The sequence below is a fragment of the Monomorium pharaonis genome, chromosome 8 (assembly GCF_013373865.1).
Source record: "Monomorium pharaonis isolate MP-MQ-018 chromosome 8, ASM1337386v2, whole genome shotgun sequence".
NCBI lineage: Eukaryota > Metazoa > Arthropoda > Insecta > Hymenoptera > Formicidae > Monomorium > Monomorium pharaonis.
Genome location: NC_050474.1, coordinates 17,423,616 through 17,449,323, shown reverse-complemented (window position 1 = coordinate 17,449,323; position 25,708 = coordinate 17,423,616). Strand labels below are relative to the sequence as shown.

The window sequence follows — 25,708 nt, the reverse complement described above, 5'->3', positions numbered from 1 at the left end:
ACAATTTCTTTCTTTGTTTTTACGTTACTCATCTACTCCCTTCCGTTTTAATTTTTTAAGACACGTTCCTATTATTTTATAAATAATTTCCCACTTAGTGTTTCTCGACCCTCCTCTCCAGCTACCACCTTCGAAGAACTTAATGTTCCTCGACCTTCCTCTTTGCCTCCAATTACTGAAGAACATGAACACGTTCCTCAGATATTCCCAACATATTCTTTTTCTAGTTCATCTCCTCCTTCTTCAAGTTACTCTCCCATAAGTTCCCCTGAATCCAAAGACATTCCACCCCCACTCTCTCCCGCTATGCTTTATCCATCCATGTTTACCCCATCTAACCATTTAATAAACCCTTTGTCTATTTCTTTGCTCCGCGTTTACCGTTAATACTGTAGAATTAAAAACAAAAATCTCTTTGTTTCCCTTTCTCCGCCCACTATATACTTATTTAATATTTGTACAACTATATTCATACTCACTATGCGTCTTAAATTTAATTATACCGTTATTACAAAATTGTCAAATCACGACTTCGGCGCTTATTTGTATTTCTTTTTATTTTCATTTTTATTTGTTATTAGAATAAATACTTTTGTTAATTTTATGTGAAACCTTATCATTTATTTTAATTAATAACGACCTCTATCCCGAACAAAGACTGCATCTGGTCCGATCCCGAGTTAAAGCGATTCAATTCGTTGACTCGAAACTTGGACCGACGGACGTACGACTCGAAACGGGTTATAGCGGCCCTATCGGCACGTTGACCTATATTTTTGAGTCATAAAAAGTGCGTTCGACCCGAGGCACATACCCTCTCTTAAACTGTGTGCCTACGGGAATTTTACACGTTTTGTTACGTTCTTCCCTGCCTTACCTGTTCTCCCTGAAATATCCTTCCTACCGAATAAAGAGTTAAATCCTATAAGGCTGGACGTAACAATATGTATTTAAAGATTTTAAATCGAAATTTACTTGTCGCAGATACAAGCCATCAAATAGAATTAAATAAAAGTACTGTGCGCTGGAAACTGTTGGGAATAGAGCAATCTATATGGTACCCCATTATTCTGTAATCACAGATGTAAGTAAGCGGGACCGGAGTCCGAGAATGAAGCTTGAACTTGTATTTCGACAAAAGACTTACAAGTCCAACTTTTGTTTGCAAGTATCCAAATCGGGAACCTGAAAGTTAATTAATAATATTAATGATATGTGTGATGTTTGAAAAACATTTAGATAAATAGTTTTATAAAGTTTCTTTAATAATAATTTAAAAAACACATACTGATCCTTTAATAAATATATAAAGACATTATGTAATACAAAAGTCAAATTAATAATTAAATATTTTTATAAATATTTTTGTGAAAAAAGGAGAAAAAAGCAATAATTATGTTGTTTTAATCTCCACTTTCTTTATGTTCCAATGTTTCAATTTATGCCTTAGATTTTTATACGATGATCAGAGTGTTCCTGTGCGATAGTCTGCGTTAAATAAAACCAAAACTACAAACAACATTAAAAACATACTACAAGTGATTTTATAAAAAATATAACTGTGTTATTGTATAAGATGTATGTAGGAAGAGATTAAGCGTCTATATATATACTATATATACAATAAACACACACATGTTACATGTTATATGTAACCCTAAAATAACTTTTATTACACAACTTATATTTTGAAGCGAGTATTTTTATGAACAAATAAACTTTAAACATTTTTTTGCATTTTTGGTCTTGATCTAATCGTTTTCGGGTTTATTTGTGTACGTACTTTAATTGTGTAAAAGGATTTTCAATTCTGTAAATTCAATTTGAAACTAAATGGTTGAACAGAATGTCGGCAAAACAGATGACTTTAGGATCCTCTTAAATTGTTTTTTAATATGACATTATTGCACACATAAGATAACGAGATAATATTAACACATTGCACACACGACATTATTGGACACATGACACTATTGCACACATGTCATTATTGCGCAAATGCACATTGCACACATGATATTATTACGCTCATGCACATTGCACACATGATATTAATACGCTCATACACATTGCACACATGACATTATTGTACACATGCACATTGCACACGTGACATTATTGCACACATGCACATTGCACACATGATATCATTGCGCTCATACACTCTGTAAGCAAAAGAAAGAGAGTGGTGAATCCCAGATGCGCATAGTGTAAAACGGACATCACTAATCAAATTTTACAAGTTTATCGTAACATTAACTAAAACAATTATCTGATTAAAACGACGTCCAAGCTTGTACTATACCATATGGGTTTGCGATTTTCCACCTCTACTGACGGGGTGGGTGCGGGAGAATTCTTTAATAAGGATCGAAATATGATGTCATTCGACTGATAAATTTTTATTATTAACAATTACAAAAGTCGATCTTTTCTATCCAACATCCATCTAATAATTCAAAATTAAAAAAATCGTTGACATGACCCAGATTAGTCTGCAAGAGATTAAATATCAAGATCTGCTTTAAGTGAAAACTGATTTCCTATGTTATTCACATATTGATCTAATAGCTAAATTATTATTTTACTATTTTATTAAATTATTGCAATTGCAGAAAAAAAAGAAATGCATAAATGATAAATGTATTACATGTGTCATAAAGCAAAAGTAAAACAAAGTGATAAGATAATAAATATGTTAATGTTACCATTATATAAACAGTTTCTTAAATATAATTAATATGATCCAAAAGACAGCAAAAACAAATACAACTTTTATCATTTGGTGTATCCAATAAAATCTGAAATTAAAAGTTTTGTTTATATATAATAAAATTAAACTAATAGAAGTAATTAAAAATTAAAAAAAAAATATTCGTTACCTTTTATATTTAATACGGCTAATTTCTAGAGTACTCTCATCATCCTTGATTATGTAGAGGCGTAAGCCCTGATATTGATCGATAAAATATTTTGCCCAGTTAAATTCTATCATGTTAAACTTAAATAATTGTTGATCCTTCTCATCGAGACGATCCCACATTGCATGAACATTGTCAGTAGAATAAGTCCACTCTTTATTACAAAAAGGTTTGATTGCTTTGGAAAATTTGTCGATCTTTGTATACAACTTGCACATACTGAAATACATGAGAAATTACTAGAACTTTTTATATTATAACTGTGATTTTATTTGATTAGATAGACGTAGACTATTAGAAATATACATTAATTATTAGTCTATTAAATATATGTAATATTTATATTTCTGATACCTTGGGCTACGATTTATACAGATGCTTGCAATATCCATTAATAAAGCCGGAAGAAAGTGACCAAGCCAAGTACAAATTTTATAGGATGCTTTATATCGTAAGTGAATCATTAAGGGTATGTATATGGCATTTCTCAAGGGATATGTTTTATTTATGTCGAGAAATGTGTGAGTGTATTCATTCCAAGTAGGCCCATCAATTGGTGATACGAAATTATAAATTAACGTATCTCTGCCTCTCCTTAAAAATCCATTAAAATTTAGTTAAATTATGCATTATATTTTTTTATGTATCAGTGTTACAATCACATTAATATTTACAACGTGTTACAATTATAGTAATACCTTAATATTTAAGATATTTAAGTACTCATCTTGATATAATAATAGAAGTTTATTGTCAATTTTATTTTAATAAAATGTTTTGCTCGACTACTCTATGTATTATTATTGTTATTACATATTATAAATATTTAAATACAAATAAATATGCAATAACAAATAAAAAAATTATAATGAAACAGTTGTGTGTAAAATTAATAAACTACTGGACAAAATTAAAGGAACAAAAGTTTGAAATAGCGCCAAGTTCGTAAAAGTTGAACAAAAACTCTGAATTTTTTATATGATGTAGCCCGAAGTGTCAACTTGACCCCTGCAAAGTCTTCCTGCTGTGAGTCCAGTAGTTTCGGAGTTACGCCCCTCGAAGCAATTCCTTGTCAAAAATAAAAGTTACAAGATTGCAGTTTGGAAAGTACAAAGCAATCTAATGCGGAAAACGGCCTGAAAAAAATTTGAAAATTGACTAACAATAAGCCGGTAAGTGTCCCGTAGGGTGTCCTTAGTGTGCTCTGATACCTTATTCCTTTTTGCCCCTAACACTAATCAGCCCTCGCAGGTGTCTCCATGCGTCTGGAAAATTTGGAAATGGGCCGAACTGCGCCCGTAGAGGTCTCTGGTATTCCTCCCTAACCACGCACGAAATTCACCCCTTTTAATCTCTACCTGCTACTTCTTTAATCGGACAGTGAGTCGTGGTTGCGCCAAGCTACAGGTGATCGTTTTTGGGCACAACTTGCATTTGAGATTAAAAAAATTCCTGTTCTTTCTTCAGCCATCTTGTTTTCATCCCTTCTTTGTGTTAGGTTTTTTCCTCCTTAGATTTTCTCCATGTGCATCTTTTTTTTTGCTTTCATGCCTCTTCCAGCTAATTCTTCGTCTGTGTTCTTTTTGTTCCTAATTGCCCTTTTTGTTTCCCCTGAAAATACATTACTTTTCCATGTACTCTCTCACATCTCCATTTTTTGTTTTTTATGTTGTTTGTGAGATAACAAAACATTGTTAAATTAAAACAAAAAAATTATGAACACAAATTTATTGCTCTAAGGCAATGCGTCTGTACAAAAAACAACGCAAATGAGAAACAAAACATGACTCACGAAACACGGAAATGGGGAAAATTGAAAAAAAGAAAACACAAACTAAACAAATGATAACGAGAAAGCTGAAAGCAAATAAAATTTTGACGCTCTTGTCCATCGACCGCTCTCTTTCTTGCCGGCGGCATTCTAAATCAAACCTGCGCATGTAAACAAAATCAATCAAAATATTGCCGACACTTCAAGAAAACAGTTCAGTTTGCTCCGAACGTCATATAAAACATTCAGATTTTTTGCTCAACTTTTACGAACTTGACGTTATTTCAAACCTTTGTTCCTTTAATTTTGTTCAATAGTTTATTATATTATAGTTTGCTATTGTCTGTGCAATAATTAAAATAATGAAAGTAAGATTGTATACAAATTAATTGCATTAATTGATGCGTAAAATAGTGGCATTGTTTAGTACATGATTGTACCTAGATTGGTTAAAGACATCCCAAGCACTAACAATTAATGCATTTGCGGTGAAATCAACTGGCACTATATTTGCCTTGACATTGGGATCACAATGATGAAATCTTGTTAAGCCAAGTAATGAAGTTACGGTAATGCCAAGTGGCCCATACATATTGTCGATCCATCCAACGAGTGGCTCATTGGCACTAGATAAAACTATAAGAAATCTTGATTATTTTTTCTTGCAGATTTATATATAAAAAGTGGTTAACAATAGATAAGAGAAAATTTAAGGACTGATTCTATATGTAGGTAATAAAATAAGATTAAATGACAAAATTGCTCGTTTTATTAGTTTGGTTTTTAATTATAATTGTTTTTAATATTCATATGTTTGAAGCTCTTTCACATAAATATTTAAATATTTTTATCATGTGTTTTGAAACAAAATTGTCGGCGCGCAGTTTATACAAACTAAAAAAAATAACAGAAAAATTATATTCACACCAAGATCCTCTGTAGATCAAATAATCGATTTTAACTTTATCAATATGTTTAAAACATTTATCGGTCAGAAAATTAACTTACTATAATTGTATATATGCATCGTTTGAAAAAGGATATACTTTAAATAGACATACTAAAGATATGCTGCGAAGAATAATATTATATATGCGTACATAAGTGTGTGTGTGTGTGTGTGTGTGTGTGTGTGTGTGTGTGTGTGTGTGTGTGTGTGTGTGTGTGTGTGTGTGTGTGTGTGTGTGTGTGTGTGTGTGTGTGTGAGTGCGTGCGTGCGTGCATGCGTGAGTGCGTGCGTGCGTGCATGCGTGCGTGCGTGCGTGAATTAGTGCTATGTTAGATGACTTCAAATTATTTAACAATAATTACATAAATTATACAGGAATGTATCTTATATAAGATCAATATAATTATATTTTAAATTTATTTGAATAAAAAGTTATAAATATTTTATCAAGATAATTTTAGAATTGCAGAAAAGGTGTTGTTGAAGAGTAAAACGGTTTAGGATATTTCAAACAAAATATTTATATTAAAAAAATCTTTTTTTAATCACAGTTTTTAAAATAATTTAATTGAGCAAAAAATGTTTCTTTTTTAATTTGAATCAATATGCAAATAAAAATAAAAATTGAATATATAGAATTAAACATATAGAAAGTATACATAATTCAGTCTACATTCAGTATACATAATAACAGTTTATAATAAAGTTTTTTGTAAAAGTTTTAAACTTATAATTTTTGGGCAATTTTTACATTATACTATTATTTTCTGATGTGTGCATTCCATTATTATCATATTAAAGAGATTTTTTATTAAAATAAATAATAATTTAGAGACTAAAACTAAAGATTACTTCATATCCGTTTAGCTGATTTTATCTAGCCATTAAACAAAAACAAATTTAAATTTTATATTGTTTAACATTTTTTTGGATAAACGGAGAATAATATAAAGAAGTTATACCTGTTTCTTTAGTAATTTTTTTTTTGTAAATCAATAGGAGTACTTTTTCTATACAATTTTTAATAATTTGTTTACAGCATGTGCAAAATTAATTTTTGAAAAGTGATTTTTATGTCAGACACGTTTTTTATACTCTTTTTCTCTTTCTGATTCTTATTGTTTTGCTAACCTCGCGGGTTTAGCCATAAATCTTGATAGATTAACAAATTTTTAAAGAATCTGTTAATTTTTACAATTAATTATTTTGTTACCTATTGCAGGCCGAAATATTCCGATTGGTAAGTCTCCGCTTTCATTTCTGATAAGTCCTTCCGCAATTGCTTTCGTGAATGTATAAATATTGGGCCATTGTGACATAATTCTACACAAATAATAATGTAATTATTTAGATTAATACATTTAATTTTTTTATTATATTGCATATTACACATACCTAGATATCTTTTTTTTGATTATATTTTCGGATAAATTACGTGTAAACATAATAAGATTTTTGTGATTAATAGGATATGAGTAGAACCGTTCTTCAATATGGTTTACAAAACAGTTCGCATATACAGTTGATACGTGAATAAGTGACTGCAAGATAAAAAATAGTTAAATTTAATTTATAAATTTTTTTTAATAGATAAACGTATTAATACCAATAACTTTTGTTAAGAATTATTATTAATTGAGAAAAAAATGTCAACAATCATATAATTAAAAAAATTCAGAATATTATTTTTATAGTGTTTAAATGTTAAAAACTAAAATTTAAAAAAACAAAATTAGAAAGGACTCCATATAATTACAAAATTTAATACGCAAGAAGTAGAACCGTGGAGAATCAATGCGGTTATCGGTGCGCGAGAATAAGGACAATTTAACAATTTTCCGCTGTGTCACAACTTAATTAAACTAAATCGATGTGTTGTAAATTTGTTTCGGCTTTCCTTTAAGCCATTTTCAGTGCTTGATGTCAGAAATGAAATGTAAAAGTACGTTATTGTGCAAATTACAACTAGAAAAGAATAATTGTAATCCGTAGCATAACTGAATTCTTTTTTAGTCGGTCTCTTATCCGGATAGACAGGTTCAGGATTATAGTATAATCACAATACAATGAGGTAACAGAGGTACAACTTGTAAATGTAATATATATAATAAATTAAGAATGAATAAAGATGAATATAATCAAGCATGATTAAGTATATAAAATTTTAAACATTAAATGTTTAAATAAAACATAAAAATATGTTTGAAGCAAAAATTAATTTTAAAATTTATTGAGATTGTGGTTTATCGAACAAGATCTTTTTTTCTCAGTGTTGATACGTAATTGTCAGACAAAAGAATTACCTTTAAATTTGTCATGTGTTTTGCAAGCTTTAAGATAGTAGCAGTACCGTCAATGTTTGCTGCCGCAGAAACTTTGATTTCTTCGTTAAAACGTACATTCGCTGCCATATGAAAAATTATCGATACCTATATGTATATTATATTATAAATATTGCACTATTATGTTTTCTGTTAAACAATTAGAAAAAATTAGGAAAAAGAAGAAAGAAGTTTATTAATTCTTAACTACGCTAATTTATAATTAAGTTATAATCAGAGTGTAATTTATAATTAGATTATAATTATGATTTTTAATTACATTATAATTAAATAAAGAAAGATTATTAATACACTACTATTAGTATTTTTCTTTTGCATTTATTTCAGAAATGGACAATTTATTTGAAATTGTGTTATTAAAAGAACAGGCTAGACATCTTTGTTTTGTTTATAGAAATAGAGAGTAATACGGTTTATGCATCACAACAATTTTATATCTTATACCAAACATTATAAAAAAACAACGAAACAGAAAAATATAAACAAAGTAGTTTAAGAAATTATAAACGTGTAAAGTAATATAATGTAATTAATAACACATTTGCTATTTCCTATGTAACTTGTAAAAAACAAGACAAATTTTATTTTTGCTTTTAAAGAAGTTACCAAAAAGCTCTATAAATATATAAATAAATGTATCTAAATTTTTATTTTCTTAATTCTTTAAATAAATCATGTTTTTGTCAGTATTAATAATACGATTTTTGTCAGTATTAATAATACGAAGCAATGTTTAGTTTTCAAGAGATAAAAGGATGCCACTTTAAGAAGCCTATTCCATTGAGAAATAACAAAATGACTCATTGAAATAACATCGATGTATATTGCATCAAAAGTATATTAATTCGACGTCGATTTTGTATCTTTTTGGTCATTAATTTTTACTGAGATTCTCGTATTAGCGATCTTCTTCTATATATAAAATGTGTACTGTTAAATATGCAATAGTTTTTGTTAAATATTATAGTACAGATAAGAGAATAATTAGAGTAATGTGAATTAAATACTTCATTTATTAGCATGTTCTTGTCATTTGCTGACAATCCAAAGTCTTTGACATTTAAATCGCCTATAATAAGGACGACTTTTTGGCGAAAATCGGGTACTTCCTCTTTTAGTCGATCGTAAATCTGCAGATTGTATAGATCTTGTACATATAATAAGTTTACAAATACAAATTGCGATATATATTAATTTGATATTGTTTTCTAGATACTCACAGGTTCTTCAAATATTTCGTCTAGTCGACTTTTGGGGCATTTATCTTTTTTTGATCGTATCAGCAGATATATTGTGCAAATATCGGCACAACTTCGTAAGAGTTTCTCAATCAAGACTTTTCCAAGAAATCCGGTGCCTCCTAAAAAATAATTTAAACGGCTATATTATACACATACACACGTCCGCGTGTATACGCATATATATGTGTGTGTGTGTGTATATGACATAAGCATTAAATAAATTATCATGCTCCGATTATATTTAATATAGAAAGCAATAAATTATAAATGAAAAAATTAATAATATATGATTTTATTTGTAGTGTAATAAAATAACCAAAATGCACTTGTAATATGCGTGTTTTACATTACCAAAATAATATTAAAATTTTTTTAAAAAATCAAAAAATTACTTTTACATCACAAAAACTATTAACGGTATGTGCATTCCGATAGAATTTGAACATTTTCTTCTAGATATAAAGCATAAGGCATAAGGTATAAAGTAATTGATTCAAAAAAAAGCAATAACTTATTTTCTTAATAATAATAATAATAAAACTGTAAAAAAATAATTTTTAAATTACACTCAATAAAACTTTATTGGGTGTAATTTATAGATATCAGAATTTGTTAGATTGACAGAAAATTAAAACGCATTACAAATGAAGAGACAACAACAATACAGTTACTACAAATGGCTATAATTAAAAACACATAAACAAAATAAACATTTATATTACAATAAGGCGTAACACAGGAAAAAAACAAGAATTTATTTGAATTAAAATAAAAAATATATAAAGAAGTATGATTGCAAAAGGGAGAAAGTGACGAACAAATGCCAATTAGAAATAAATTGTACCTAATATTTAACAGAAGTGAATAAGAAGGCGGCATGAAATTTTATAGAATGAGAAAAAAACAGTAAGTTTTGCAAACTTACATTGTAGGCGCATTATCACGAAATAGTACTGAAATAAAAGTTAAACAGATAAGAGAGAGTTTTAAAGTAAAGTATGTTATATACACACATACCTATTAAGATGCATAATAAATAAATACCTGTGATGAAGATCGACTGTCCGGCATAGAAGTTCTGTATCGGCGTTCTATATGTTTCAGTTTCCATGTTTCGTTCACTTATCGTAATACGTAAATTACAATACAAAGTCAATGAACAAGCTTTGTAAAATGTTGTCTATAAATAAAATTTATTAAAGCAAATATTTAAAGAATTGCAAAAAAATTAATAAATTGCGTTTCGACTATACTTATAAGGGAACCTCGCAAACCTGAAAATTCTGATTTTAATTAATCTTAACATAAATGTAAATACATGAATTCAGAAATATTTAGTTAGGTGCTTATGAACGGTTTGAAGGGATGAAACCACCCTTTCTTTGAAAAATAATTTTTTTTAAATAAATAGCATAGTTAAATAAAAGTATTCATGGTGTCAAACTTTTGTATAAAACATTTTTTTATATTTTGTTTAGTTTGCGAGATATATCGAAAAAACGCAAAAATGTCTCAACTTTGAAGGGTGGTTTCACCCCTTCAAGCCGTTTTTGAATCAAAATAGAAAATTTCTAAATTAATGTATTTTACCTCCTTTACATTTATACCAAGCCCAAACGGTTTAAAGGAGTGAAACCAACCTTCCAAGGTTGAGATATTTTTACCTTTTCTCGATATCTTGTAAACTAAACAAAATATTAAAAAAATGTTTTGTACAAAAATTTTACAGCATAAATATTTCCATTTAACTACGCTGTTTACTTTTTGAAAAAAAAAAAAAAAAATTTTTTTATATTAAAATAAATTTTTAATAAAATTGACTTTTATGTACATGGCATTTATAAAGTAATTATACTATCTTATACTACCTTTTGTTTATATCATTTATGTGTATATTATGTATGTTATATATTATCTACTTTATAATACTATACATTTATATTATCTGCATCCTTGTATATATTAGTTTTTATCTAAGTTGCGCAATATTAAAGTAGTCACGTTGTTTTCACACAGTGTTTATTCTGTCTACGTTACATATTTCACATTCAAGTTTTATATTCGTCATATCACGGTATGTATCATATATGAAATGAAAATCACGTTAGTAAAAATTTGATATCTTTATTATTGATGTTACGCATCATTTTCACATCAGTATCAAGTCTAACGTGTGCTTGATCAGTACATCAGTATCACATTTAATGTGTGCTTGATTTTTCTGTTAGATTGTTAGATTTTAATTAAGCAAAGCATAATGTTACACATAAATGTTTTTAATATGTTAATTATTTTATTTCAAATTGCACATATTCCACCAACGCCTATATAGTTGAGTTTTATCATTAGAGCCTTATAAAATATTTTTAATTGTAACTTAATATTTTATAAATATTTTTAAAATTAATATTTTTATAATATTAGCCACATTATTAAGTAATCTTAATAATATTGCCGTTTTAATATAATATTATTAAAATATTTTAAAAATATTTATTAATATGTTTTCTAAATATTATATATATTAAACGTTATGACATAATGTTTAATATATATTTTTAAAATATTACTTAAGGTTGTTCTCCGCTTACAATAACTTCCAAAAGTGTAACGCACTTTAGCATGCGTTTCCGCGCAGGCCTTTCTCTCTCCTTGCGAAGATTTAATAAGGATTGTTGTCGTGCTGAGGCTGTATAACCATTATTTTTTTTCGGGCACGCTACCGGAACTCCTCGGAATGCAGATCACTCACAAACACGTCGAGTTAAAAGTTTACGAATTAAAAGAACAGTATATTTCCTTCTACTTTTATAAAGAATTTTTTTATTACAATTATCTGACGACCTGTACGGTTAATGTTCAGTTTACAAAATGTCAGTCTGCAATTAGTACAGGGTATTCTGTGCTTCACTACTGTGTCTGCCTCGATCTTTTCTCGCCTTCCTTTTATATCCAATGACTTGACCACTATGTATTAAACTTAAGCCCATTTTTACCAATGCAAATTAATTTTCTTGATTCAAATTGACCTTAGCTATCTTTTTCTAATTTTTGGAATTAAAATGAGATAACAAGTAAGTTAAATCAAAAATAAAGTTTATTTACGTTGGTAGAAACCGATCTTAGTTTATTAGCATTGATCCGAATTCTACTGCTGAGATAGCAAGTTCTGATGTCCTCGATTATTGAAATTTATTATCGTGAGAAGTTTTCGACATCGGCATCGATGTTGCCTGGTTGTTTATGGTCCGATGCAAATGTCGGACTTACTCAACACGCGGCTTAAGGACTAATTTCACCAATCACGACAAGACAAACCAACGGTCAAAGTTATCAGGAAGCCAACAGATGTAAATATTTTTGTTACGTACGCGTGAACACATTAACTCTTTAAAGACCAAATGGACACTTTTTTTATAATATTTTCATCGCCATAATTTTTTATGTTTAAGCAAAAAAAAATTGTATGAAGATCATTCCTTATATTTTCGGGATTGCTCTTTCTGATGCAGTCGTCAGAATTTCGAAAATTCCATCTGTTTGAGCAAGTTACAGCTTGATTTTTAACGAAAAATTAGTGATGAACGACAAGACAAGAATTTCAAGATCTTGTCTTGTTTTGTCTTGATTTTTCAAGACAAGAATACCAATTTCTTGTACTTAATAAAATCAAGACAAAACAAGATTTACTTCTTCAAGATCAAGAAAAATCAATCAAGATTCTTGATTCTAAACAAGAAATTATAATTATATATTTTATGTGTGTGTGTGTGTGTGTGTGTGTGTGTGTGTGTGTGTATGTATGTGTGTATATGTGTATAATTAAAATACATAAAATTTTATAAAATTTGATTAAAATTTTCAATAACACATGAAAATTCTTTATTAAAATATTTTATACACCTTTATGTATTAGAATGAATTTTTTCATTTAAACTGCATGTAAACCAGAATTGAAGACATAGCAGGCTTCTGGCCGAATCATCATTCATTTTGTTCCTATTACGAATAAAAAGTGTCGCTCTTAAAAATAATCTCTCTGATGGAACCGATGTAGCAGGAATAGATCAAAAGTCACAGGCCATTCGACATAGGCATCGCAAACGCGATCGCAATTGTTGCCGAGCATGGTTTATAACATCACTGCTTCATTTGTTTCTAAAACCGATCACATTTACCGCTCTATGATGCGACCAGCGAATTTTGAGAAACGCTTATTTAAAAGATTTGATTTTTACATTTGTATCTTTTGTTTTTTACAAAATGCAATTTCTAAATTGTATTACGTTAAAATTTGAAAAATGTTTAACTATTTTGTTTTTAACAATAATAAAAAAGGTATTATAAATTTTAATAATTTGATTAAAGTATTTAAGTTAATTTGGCAAAGTATTTAAATTATAATTGATAAATTATGTCAAAAAGTTATCTAACAATAATAAAATTTTATCAAAGTTATTGTTTACTAATCCTAAATTATAATATTTATATATAATTTGTTTAGTTAGTAAATCATTTAATCACAAAGATTCCCAATTAAAGAGTTTGATCATTTATAATATAAAATTTTTTTTACTAAAAATAGTTTTCGACAATTTTTAACTAAATTATTGTGTTCTTTTTCATCTTATAAGAATAATACCATAAGTATGAAGTACAGATGTACATAAAACGCATTGTAGAATTAAACAAATCATAGTTCTAAAATAATAGAATTAATTCAAAACAAGTAAAAATAAAAATACAAATTTTAAAATCTTAAAAGTTAAAGTTAATATTAATTTCTTTGACAAGTATGCAACGTATGTAGTCAACATTTGTAGTTTAGTTAATATTAAGAGGATGCTAAACAGCCCGTCAAATTTGATCAAGGTCGATGACGTAGTCATTCATTTATGCCTGTTCATAAAAATATTTGCTTCAAAATACAAGTTATGTAGATGTAGATTATACAAATAAATGGTACACCGCAGTTCGGAATAGATTGAGAAATAAGACTATATTCGTCGATTTAAGCGTTTTCACAGATTTCACAGATTTCTCTTAAATAAACAAAATTTGATCGAATAAATAACTTTTTTTTACGGCTTGTAATCGTAATTTGACGAATATAGTCTTATTCCTTAATTTATGCCGAACTGCAGTGTATCATTCATTCGTACGTTTAAGCTACGTAACTTGTATTTTGAAGCAAATATTTTTATAAACAAATAAATTTTAAATTTTTTTTGCATTTTTGGTCTTGATCTAATCATCCTCGGGTTTATTTGTGTACGTACTTTAAACGTGTAAAAAGATTTTCAATTCTGTAAATTCAATTCAAAACTAAATAGTTGAATAGTATGTCGGTAAAACAGACGACTTTAGAATCCCCTTAATTGTACATATTTACCAAAATGGTCAAAAAAATTAGTAAATTACATATTTTTCGGCCTCTCCCGGTTGATTATCACTGTCGGAGTCACAACAAAGATTTTGACAAAAAAACCGAGGTTAGTCTGCGAAAAATTAGATATCAAGATCTGCTTTGGGTAAAAACTAATCTCCTATGTTATTTACATATTGATCTAATAGCTAACTTATTATTTTACTATTTTATTATGGCGATTATTTCACCACAACCGCGTAGTAACAGAGTCTAACAGAAAATTCAAGAAATTTTTTTGTTGCAGGCAATCGTGCTGCTTGCGCAAAGAAACAAGAGAAAATTCTTGAAGCATCGGATATATAAACAGGTATATAAACAGAAGAAAATTTGAAAAGGGTTACATTGTCTTTGCATTCTTGATATTTAACATATTGTTGCGTTCATTACCCGGCATTCTGTTCTGTCGAACTCTCTCTCGTGTACATACGCAGTACTGTATTCCAATCGCACAATAAACTGAGTGTTAACCAAACTCACGTTACCTAATTCAGTACACATTTCCCTACCGTTCATTAATTTATAACATTAACTCGCGACTAAGATACCAAATTATTAATTCATTGCAGTTGCAGAAAAAAAAAGAGAATGCATAGATAATAAAGTATTACATGTGTCATAAAACAAAAGTAAAACAAGGTAATAAAAAATAATAAATATCTTAATGTTAACATTATATAAACAATTTCTTAAATATAATTAAGATGATCCAAAAAACAACAAAAACAAATACAACTTTTATCATTTGGTGTATCCAATAAAATCTGAAATTAAAAGTTTCGTCTATATGTATATACTATAAATTTGAATTTAAAATAGTAATTAAAAATTTAGAAAAATTATTTGTTACCTTTTATATTTAATACGACTGATTTCTAAAGTATTATCATCTTCCTTGAGTAAGTAGCGGCGTATGCCGAGATAATGACCAATAAAATATTTTTCCCAGTCAAATTCTATCATGCTAAACTTAAATAATTGTTGATCCTTCTCATTGAGACGATTCCACATTGCATCAACATTGTCAGTAGAATAAGTCCACTTTTGTTCAATCCAATGACCAAGTGCATCGAAGAATTTGTCGATTTTTGTATACAACTTCCACATTCTAAAATACATGTAAAATTACTAGAACTTTTTATATTATAAATGTAATTTTATTTGATTAGATGAATATAGAACTACTAGAATACATTATACATTAACAATTAATTTATTAGATGTATATAATACCTTGGACTACGATTCATACAAATGCTTGCAATATCCATAAATAAAGCTGGAAGGAAGTGACCAATCCAAGTACAAACTTTATAGGATATTTTATATCGTAGAGGAATCATTATGGGTATGTATATGGCATTTCTCATAGGATATGTTTTACTTATGTCGATATACGCGTGAACATATTCATCCCAAGTAGGTCCATCGATTGGTGATACGAAATTATAGATTAACATATCTCTGCCTCTCCTTGAAAATCCATTAAAATTTAGTTAAATTATGCATTATATTTTTTTATGTATCAGTGTTACAATTACATTAATATTCACAACGTGTTACAATTATAGTAATATTTTAATATTTAAGATATTTAAGATATTTAAATACTCATTTTGATATAATAATAAAATTTTATTGTCAATTTTATTTTATTATCCCAACAAAATTACCTTTCTTAAAAACAGGTATTAAAAAGCGTCAAGTGTACGCGCACATGAAACGCTCTCAAAAATCTATTTTTGTACAGAATAATTTTAATTTGGCACTACAAATGTACGAAATTTTAATAAAATTATCTTTGCACGTCAAAATACATAAAGATAGCCTAGTGGAGTATTCTATTCAGACATTTCTTATTTTCTTGTATACCTGTGTTATTATTCATTTGAGAAAAAAATGTATGATATTTGAAACTATAATCACATAATCAAAAAAAATTTAGAATATTATTTTTATAGTGTTTAAATGTCAAAAATTAAAAATAAACAAAACCACATTAGAAAGGACTCCTTATAGTTACAAAATTTAGTGCACAAGAAATAGGGCTATGGAGAATCAGTGCGGTTATCGGTGCGCGAGAATAAGGACAAATAAACAATTTATCGCTGTGCCACAATTTAATTAAGCTGAATCAATGTGATGCAAACGTTTTACGTCCGCACACTGTTATCGTCTATACTTTAATTGTGGAGAAGGATTTTTAATTTTGTAAATGCAATAAAAAGTTGGACATTGGAACAAATTGTATAATTCTGTCGGTAAAACAGACGACTTTAGGATCCCCTTAAGGGTAAATATTTAACTTTTACACTCGCCGGGGTCTGACCCCCGCCGAATTTTAATGACTTTGGGTCCCTGATTATGGGAACCAGACACCCTCGCAGTGCGAAGATATTTATTTATTTTCTCCTCCACAACCCTTGACCGCAGATAAATCTCAGAGTTTCGTTTAGCTTATTTATCTCTAAAAAGGTCAGCGGGCAATAAAGAGTGAAGTCCCCCGGACGTAACAGTAGTGTTTACCGAAGAAACAATAATTCTTAAAGGTGTGTTCGGTTTGTGGATTTTAGGAAGGCAATAAGCCCTAGGTAAATTGGAGTCACTTGAATGAAGCGCCCAATGGGTTTCTCTCTGAATAAACTCTTCATGTAACCACTCCTTTAACATATTGTTTAAATTTCTTTCCAACATGCAACTCGAATTTTTTTTAACAACCGTATAAGTGTTTTTATCTTGCAAAATTTCTTCTATCCTTGTAATATATTCCTGTTTATCCAGAGCAATCGTGACGTTACCTTTGCTTTAGTAAAGATAATATTAGGATTCATTTTACAAGTTGTTTTAATTAGAAATCCTTCCATTGGAATATCTGTGTTTTAGGCTATCCACTCCCATCTTTTCTTAATACCTTCGTTCACCAAAAAGATTCTTAATTGCCTTATCTCTCCCTTCCCTACTTTATTTCCTACTTTATCCTATTTCCCCCTCCTTCTGTTTTATTTCCTTGCTTTTATCTATTTACCCACAACAACATTCATTTTTTATATTTTTGACAGCAAGGATTACGTTTGTTCTTTTTTTTTATTTAAAACGTTGGTTTTCTTTCCACTTATTGAGCACGTTTCAACTACAGCATAATCAAGTAAGTATTAAGTTGAATTTACTGTTTCTCTATCTTATTTAACAATATTATTATATCAAACATATAATATAATAAGAAATCGGTCATATTTACAGTCCATTTCCACAAAAAATGGAATGCGTAATTAACAAATTTCACTGTCCTTGGCATCCGACGTTTTTTGAACTTTGACGTTAGTTACAGAGCGTTTTTATTTGGATTTCCCATAATTACACCGTTTGTTTTAACTATTATTGAAAGAAAATTGTTCCATGTCTGTTCTGTTCTGATTTCAATTGTGTATTATTTATCTGCGTTGTTTGTACACTGGCACAAAAAAATGGGACAAAAATTTTGATCAAATTTTTATGTAATCTTTAAAGTGACGTAACTTTGCAAAAAATTATCAAAATTACATAAACTTTTTTTTAATTAAAACGCAAAAACCTTTTTACATGTGTCTAGTCCACTTTTAAAAAAGAGATGTTATTTATTTTGTCGCCGCTTTTCCGCGATGCTAATTATTATTTGTTGATTGTCAAGATCGTGCTATGACTTGCTTCACTCTATTATTTGCTGCTGTCAAACTTTTGACAGTTCGCTGTATTTGACAGTTTTCAGAAATGACAGTTCTCTCTTTTTGAGAAAGTGAAGGAAATATTTGAGAAACAGAAAAGAGAAAGAAATTAGTGAGAGAGAAGTGCAGGAAACGAAGGAAATTTGATTAAGAAAGAAGAGCGTGACAGTTAGAGAAGGAAGTTAAATAAAAAGGTATTATGTGTGACAGTGATATTGAACAACATGATAATATAATATAATTAATAATTAATTAAAATTTTTACTTTATAATACATAAAATATATCATATATTAATATTTTTTTAATTTTAAAATCTTCAGAAAAAAATTTGAAAAGAAAAAAGTTAAGTAGATAGATAGATTTAAGACATAGAAAAAGAGAGATAGAGTACGAGTTTACGCGAGACAAGATATTCGACGAAGAAATAGCGACGGAATGGTCAGAGATTGAATGTGAGTTTAATCGTAAGCGAGAAGAAAAGGAAAAAGATTAGAGTGAGGGAATAGATTTTGAGAGAGATTAAGAAAGAAAGTTTAAGAACCTAATTTGTAATTTGTTTGAAAAGTATCAGGTAATATAAAATATAATATATATTATTATAATATATATATTATTTATTACAAGCAAATTAATGCACTGCGTGTATGTTGTGAACTTGCTCACAATTTGCTGTCATTGTAATTTAACGTGGAACGAAGTTAACATCAGGAGGGCAAATAACTTTCATGAGTTTATAAAATTATAAGTGCATGCATTGAGGAATAATAAACTTGTCACATTGACAGCAATTGTGCATGTTGACAACTTGCCGTCAGTTTGTTGAATTCTAATGTAGAGTTTTATATGATGTCAGAACAACAGACAATTTGAGGAAACACTTTGGCTTTAGTTTGATAAAATTAATAGGGAATAAGTGACAGCAAAATGACAACACGTTGCCTTTATTTGGCTATCTGGGCATGTGTGCAACGTGTATGACTGAAATAATATCATATGTACAATGTGTATGAGTGTAAAAATGTCATGCGTGCAATGTGCATATGTGCAATAATGTTATGTGTGCAATGTGTATAAGCTTAATAATATACTCAGTAAACACTGATTCGTAACATTTACGTGATCATTATGGAACAATGTTCCACTATTCTCGTAATAGTTACGTCATTTTCCAGTTATAATTTGGTCAAAATGTCAGCATTGCAAAATGTCAGATTTCGCGCAACAAAATCGGAAAAAGAGACACATAATGGTTTTGTATAAAATAACGTTACTTTTACGTATAAAATGAAGTCACATTTACGTATAAAATAACGTTACTTTTACGTATAAGATGACGTCACTTTTACGTATAAATTAACGTAAAATGCTCGTATAAAATTACGTACCAGAAAGATTCTTCTTGTAACTATTATGTCGTTTTTATTTTATTTTTCTTAAAAAGGATTCCTTACCGAAGTTAAAATTTAGCCATGACAGCTAAGATGTGTCTTTAAGACGTAATAAAAAATACATATGTCCCGAAAGCTCACTATGATAACATAAATTGATCCGGTTTCTGTCACCGTGGGTGGTCTGCTTATGTAGCTTTTGGAATGTAAATTGCATTAGGAGAAAGGTGCCGCGTGCGTCGCCTAGCGGCAATCCGCGAACTACATACTTTTTAAATTTATATAATATAGAATAAGTTCTAATCGGCTGATATGTAAATAAATTTTACCTGGTTCAAATAAAATGTTATTGATTTCAATAGATTGCGTATATACTAACTACAAAACTTTTACTAAATGCAGTATGTTAACTAAAAAGATATAATAATTACAAGAGGCTATAATCAAAATTTCCGCATAATTGTAAATTATTTATTATTTAACAAATTATTATTTTTATTTTTATTTAATAAAATTATATTTCTCCTTATGCTTAGTAAATAATTAATAAGTAATAATAGTAACAGTGGGAAGTCCAGAATGGATTACAGTGATTCACGTGGCACGGAAGGTGTTAAAGATATATGATGTCGTAATAACATTATCACATTTATGCTACATTAACAAAACTTTTATGTTAAGCTCATTGACGTCATCAAAATTACGTAATTGTTACGTATTAAACATGATGTCACAATAACATTATTACATTTATGCTGCATTTACGAAATTTTTATGTTACGCTCATTGACGTTATCAAAATTACGTAATTGTTATGTATTAAACATGATGGCGCAATAACATTACAATAGTAACATCACATTTACGAAACATTAACATTTGGCTTATTGACATCAACAAAATTATGTAAATGTTACGTAACTATGCAACAAAATAGTGACAACACAGACATACGTAACAGTTATAGTCTTGTTACGTCAATGACATACTTGTCACATTATTAGTTCGTTGCGCTGGTCTGTAACACTTATGTGCAATATGTTTTATAAATGTTCCGTAAATGCTCACAGCGTGTTCATTGGGTAACGTGTGCAATGTGTATGAACGTATTAATATCATGTGTGCAATTGTACTTTTGAACCTTAATTATTTTCGTGTGTGTAAACGAAGCTGTAGGCAATCGAGATGTAGGCAATTGGGCACGTAGGCAATCGGGCACCTTTGCAAAATTTGTGTGCAAACAAAGCTGTAGACAACTAAAATCCACTCATGATGATAATGTTAATAATGATAATGATGATAAAGATGCTGATAATAAAATAGATATTAATGTTTTTTATGTTGACGTTGTTAACAAAAATAAATGTTTAAAATAAATTTATCTAAATGTTATAATTAATATTAATGTTTATATTTATGTCGTTGATGATGATGTTGCTGCTTATATTGACGTTGTAAAAAATGCTGTTAAAGAATTAGATATTAATGTTTTTAATGTTGTGGTTAATAACAAAAAAATATTACAAAAATAAAGAGGGAGAGGGAGAAGAAGAGGAAGAGAGAGAGTTTGCCTGTTCCCGTTTTTGAGAAACAAAGAAAATTTGATAAGAAAGAAAAACAGATTAGTGTGAGAGAGAGAGTTTAAATATGAGAGGTAGAAGATGCTGTAATAATAAGGTTAATATTAGGTATTTAAAAATTTGACATTTCGCGTAATAATATTTCTATATTCTTTTCTTAGTAGGATAGGAAAGAGATATATAATTTATTTTTAATATAATTAATTTAATATAATTAAGCGTACATAGACAATAGAGGAAGTTTAAAATTAAGAACAATCTGAAAATGTATTATAATTTATAATTTAATTTAAAATTTTATTTTAAACAAATATATCTTTCAGAAAGAAAGAAGTTTGATCGGAAAGAGATAGATAGATAGGTAGATAGATTAAGAGTTTGAAAAAGAGGGAGCGAGAGATTACGTTTGACAAGTAATTAGAAGGAAACAGCGTGAAAAAGAGGATTTTAGAAAAAAGAAATAAGAAATAAGAACAAATAAAAAACATTCAAGAATAAAATTGTAAATAAACTGTGAACATGAACTGTGAATGAACATAAGTACAGAAGAAAAAAAAGTGCAACGTTCATTATAAAAAGGCTAAATGGCACGCGCGAAGCGCGTGCAATGTAGTGGCCTAGTTATATAAAAATTACCTTTGATGCTCATTATAGTATATATGTCTGTATATATTTTTTGCGTGGGAAAAAAATTTTACCACCGCGCTTCACTCAGCACATACTACTTATTTTTTGTTTTGAAGACAATTACAGGATGTTAAAAAAAGTAATTGTAAATGTAAATGATTAAATTACTAGTACACAACATTGCACGCGCGCAAATAAAATTATCTTTTTAAATACTAGAAGAATGCAAAGCGCACGCTTCGCGCGCGCCATTTATTCTCTTACAGTACATTTTTAATGATATACGCACATATAATTATATCAAAAACTATAATACTTAATGTGTAAAAATTTAAAGAAAAAGAAATTACACATATATTTCTTTATATACATAGTTTTTAACTTGTTTATTATTTCTCTGACTACCAAGATAAACTTTTAATGCTTCCCAAGATCTAACTCGTGAAAAAGCAACATAAAGTTTGATGCCCATGATTAAAAACGTCTTTGCAAAGATCTATTCCTACTCTATCAAACGTCTAACCCTGTGACTTATTAATTGTCATAGCAAAAGCTAATTTTATCGGAAACTGTCTTCTTTTAAAAGTGAAAGGATATACATTTTCGCGATACAACGTTTGTACAATTTAAGAAAACGATATCTCCTACTTTATCACCTTTAAGATTTTGCATTTTAATAAATGATCTGCAAGTTCTATAATCATTAATCTAGTGCCGTTGCAAAGACCTTCATTGATACTAAGATTTCTAATCAACATAATGACACAATTTGGTCTTAAACGCAATTCGTAAGGAGGAAGAGATGACGGAGACAAAGTATTTAAATATTCTGGTAATAAATCTTTTCCAATGTCACCGTTATCACCGCAATTTTCAGTACTATCTATACTTGTATAAATTCGTTCTTCAGATATATCTAATAATTCGACAACTCGTTTATTAATTCCATTTACATCAGCATTTCTTGCAGAAAGTATCGCACACTTAGCCATTTTATTAAATTCTTTATTTTGTATTAGATCACCATATATATCCTCTACAATATCAGCATTAATGGATGCAATACAACAATCTGGAAGTTGTATATTATCATTTGAATCATTTAATAAACCATCTCCCATATCTAATAAAAACTTTGCAAAATTAGTTTCCTTTGGAAGAACTCGCACGTTTTCCGTTAAAGAAAAACTTACAAATTTTTTCCAAGTATAACTAAACTTTATAGAAAGATTCACGACTTCACATCGGGTACTATGTATTTTAATAGGAAGAAGTTGCCTGAAATCACCACCTAGTACGATAATTTTTCCTCCAAAAGGTAAGTCGTTATTCGTAATGTCACGCAACGATCCATAATCTTTAAAGCATATCGGGGTGCCATTGGCGCTTCATCTCAAATATAAATATCTGTTTCTTTTAAATATTGAGCTTCTTTTGATTGTATTTTAATGCTGGATGATGAATTAGCAAATAATAGAACTGGCAATCCAAAAGTCTTATGAACCGTTTTTCCCGCAGGCAGTAACGTCGCTGCAATGCCCGTAAAAGCCATTGTACATACATGTTTATTTCGAATTTTGGCTAAATAATAAATAGTTGTGTATATAAACGTTTTACCTGAAAGTAAAACCTAGTTTATATAATGCATTATATAATATTTATTAAAATTAAAATTAACATATATTTTATTTCAATATAAAATTTTTTAAACAAACCAAATAAAATGTAAATAATAGCATATTTATTTGAAAATAAAATGTATAACGTGTATGAAAGTTTAAATATTAATTATTACAGTTTTTATTTTATTAAAGCAGTTATATAAATTTTCATTGTTACAATGTTTTCATATCTTATTACATATATATTTCTTTATATACATAATTTTTAACATATCTATTATCTCGTTGCTTACCTAAATAAACTCTTAATGCTAAAATTGATGCTTAAAACACGTATGTCTGCATAATTATATTTAATATTAGAAAATACATATTTATACATATCCATACATACATACATACATACATATATACATCAGGAGACACGGTAGTGGTTTCACGTGTCAAGTGAAAGCGCAGAGAGGATTCTCGTCGTGTCTGCCGATCTATATGGACGTACGAATCCCTTTCACTAAATTCTCTCCGTTTTGCTTTTTTTGACTTTTGATATATACATCAGTTTCTAGAAGAGAATCGGCTAACTTTATTCTTTGGATAACCAATACCGTCTCTCAACCAAGGATTTCAAGAGTTCGCCTCGCCTTCATATTCTGATTATTCATAGACTGAATTGCGACATTCTCTTAACCGCGCCATTACAATATCATCCACATAGCTACAAGAGATGGATCTCTTTATAAATCCATACTGATACTGATACTTATTGAGAAGTGAATACAGAGAAGATATCATTGCTACTCTTTTTCATGATTTGCAATTATAACAGGTTGGTGAGTTCTATAATAGATTTCGACTTTTTCTTTCTCTAATGCGTTGCTCAAAAGCTTTTGTTAATTCTCTTTTTTTTTTGCTTAACTTTCTACTTAGCAGTATTTTTCTTTTTCATTCGTTCGATTACATTTATTAATAAACTTTTAATCATATATAAAACTCATGGATTGTTTCCTGCTTTCTGATTCGCGTTTGATCCTTTTTCTTTCTTTTTCAACTTAATCACCCGGAAAAAAATGTTTTATATAAAAATATATATAAATATATATAAAATATTTCCATATATGTTTATAACATTTCCTTTCTTATGTGAAATTTTTGTTTGATATAAAAAGGTAATAGTCATACTGAAAAGATAGAAATTTTTTTTTTAATTTTAAAAATAATTTTTGCATTGCTTTTTTTAAAAAAGCTAAGTATGAAAAATTGTATATATATAACCAGATATATTCCGGAATATATATAATTATATATACGTAAAGTTGATTCAAAACAGACTTTAAATTCCTTAAAAGAATTTTACATCTCTATAGATTCTGAATTTTTATCAAAAATTAATACAAACACTAGCACTAATTACCTAAATTATCTTTTAGACATTAATATTTTATTTTAAAAAAAGAAAAAATGCAAGTTCAAAAGAGGGAAGATTCTAATAGACGTGGCGATGTTATCGTCATATTGTCATCGTTTTTTCCAGATTTTTTATTAGTTCTAAAACTGTATTCTTTTTTGTTGTTGTAGACGGGTAGATTAAATTTTTCTCCTAATTACAACAATAGTTTCACTTCACCAGGCACGTTCACATTTGTTAGATTAATGCGCCAATTGTCATGTTGTGTCTCTATGTTATTCTGTTTCTTAAACTCCTCGGCTGTGATGTTAATAAAAAAAATGTTTTTTTTTCATTATTATCTGGTGTAGTTTTATTAAAAGAGAACTTTTATTTTTAATTCTTTTTATTTTTATTTTTAAGCGCCTTAATTTTGTTTTCGACTCTGACAGTTTCTCTTTTCCATAAATCAAAATATAAACGTTCCTGGTGTAAGAAAAATATATAACATAAATTGCCCGGTAATATTTGGTTTGTGTTCTTCGTTAATATGTACAAATCGTTAATAATTTTACGGTGATGATTATGAGCATCCTGTAATTCTAATTTAATAATTCTGTTCATAAATTGTGTATTGAGTTTTTTTAATTCTATCACTTGTCTGTGTTCGAAGAGTTTGATCTTATTATGTTCAATATGATATAAGTGTAGGGGGATCAAACCGTCATTAATACAAACTTTAAAAAATCTGATGC

General features: G+C 28.6%; 2 protein-coding genes and 1 long non-coding RNA gene across 3 annotated transcripts; 1 reads left to right on the top strand and 2 right to left on the bottom strand.

Annotated features, from left to right (window-relative positions):
* Positions 1-1,737: 1,737 nt before the first annotated feature.
* LOC105828442 (fatty acyl-CoA reductase wat-like) lies at positions 1,738-12,177 on the bottom strand. Its single transcript, XM_036290913.1, has 11 exons — positions 11,816-12,177; positions 10,269-10,404; positions 9,204-9,343; positions 8,991-9,113; positions 7,945-8,070; positions 7,037-7,182; positions 6,855-6,964; positions 5,133-5,328; positions 3,276-3,515; positions 2,883-3,140; positions 1,738-2,801 (listed from the first exon to the last, which is right to left on the bottom strand). The coding sequence occupies exons 1-11, from the start codon at positions 11,846-11,848 to the stop codon at positions 2,711-2,713; spliced, it is 1,599 nt and encodes a 532-aa protein (XP_036146806.1). The 5' UTR covers positions 11,849-12,177; the 3' UTR covers positions 1,738-2,710.
* A 2,709-nt stretch (positions 12,178-14,886) lies between these two features.
* Positions 14,887-16,627, top strand: LOC118646951. Its single transcript, XR_004964301.1, has 2 exons — positions 14,887-14,959; positions 15,870-16,627. It is a non-coding gene; the product is annotated as an uncharacterized LOC118646951 (long non-coding RNA).
* On the bottom strand, positions 14,957-16,143 carry LOC118646950 (fatty acyl-CoA reductase wat-like). Its single transcript, XM_036290912.1, has 3 exons — positions 15,883-16,143; positions 15,500-15,757; positions 14,957-15,413 (listed from the first exon to the last, which is right to left on the bottom strand). The coding sequence occupies exons 1-3, from the start codon at positions 16,107-16,109 to the stop codon at positions 15,323-15,325; spliced, it is 576 nt and encodes a 191-aa protein (XP_036146805.1). The 5' UTR covers positions 16,110-16,143; the 3' UTR covers positions 14,957-15,322.
* Positions 16,628-25,708: the final 9,081 nt, after the last annotated feature.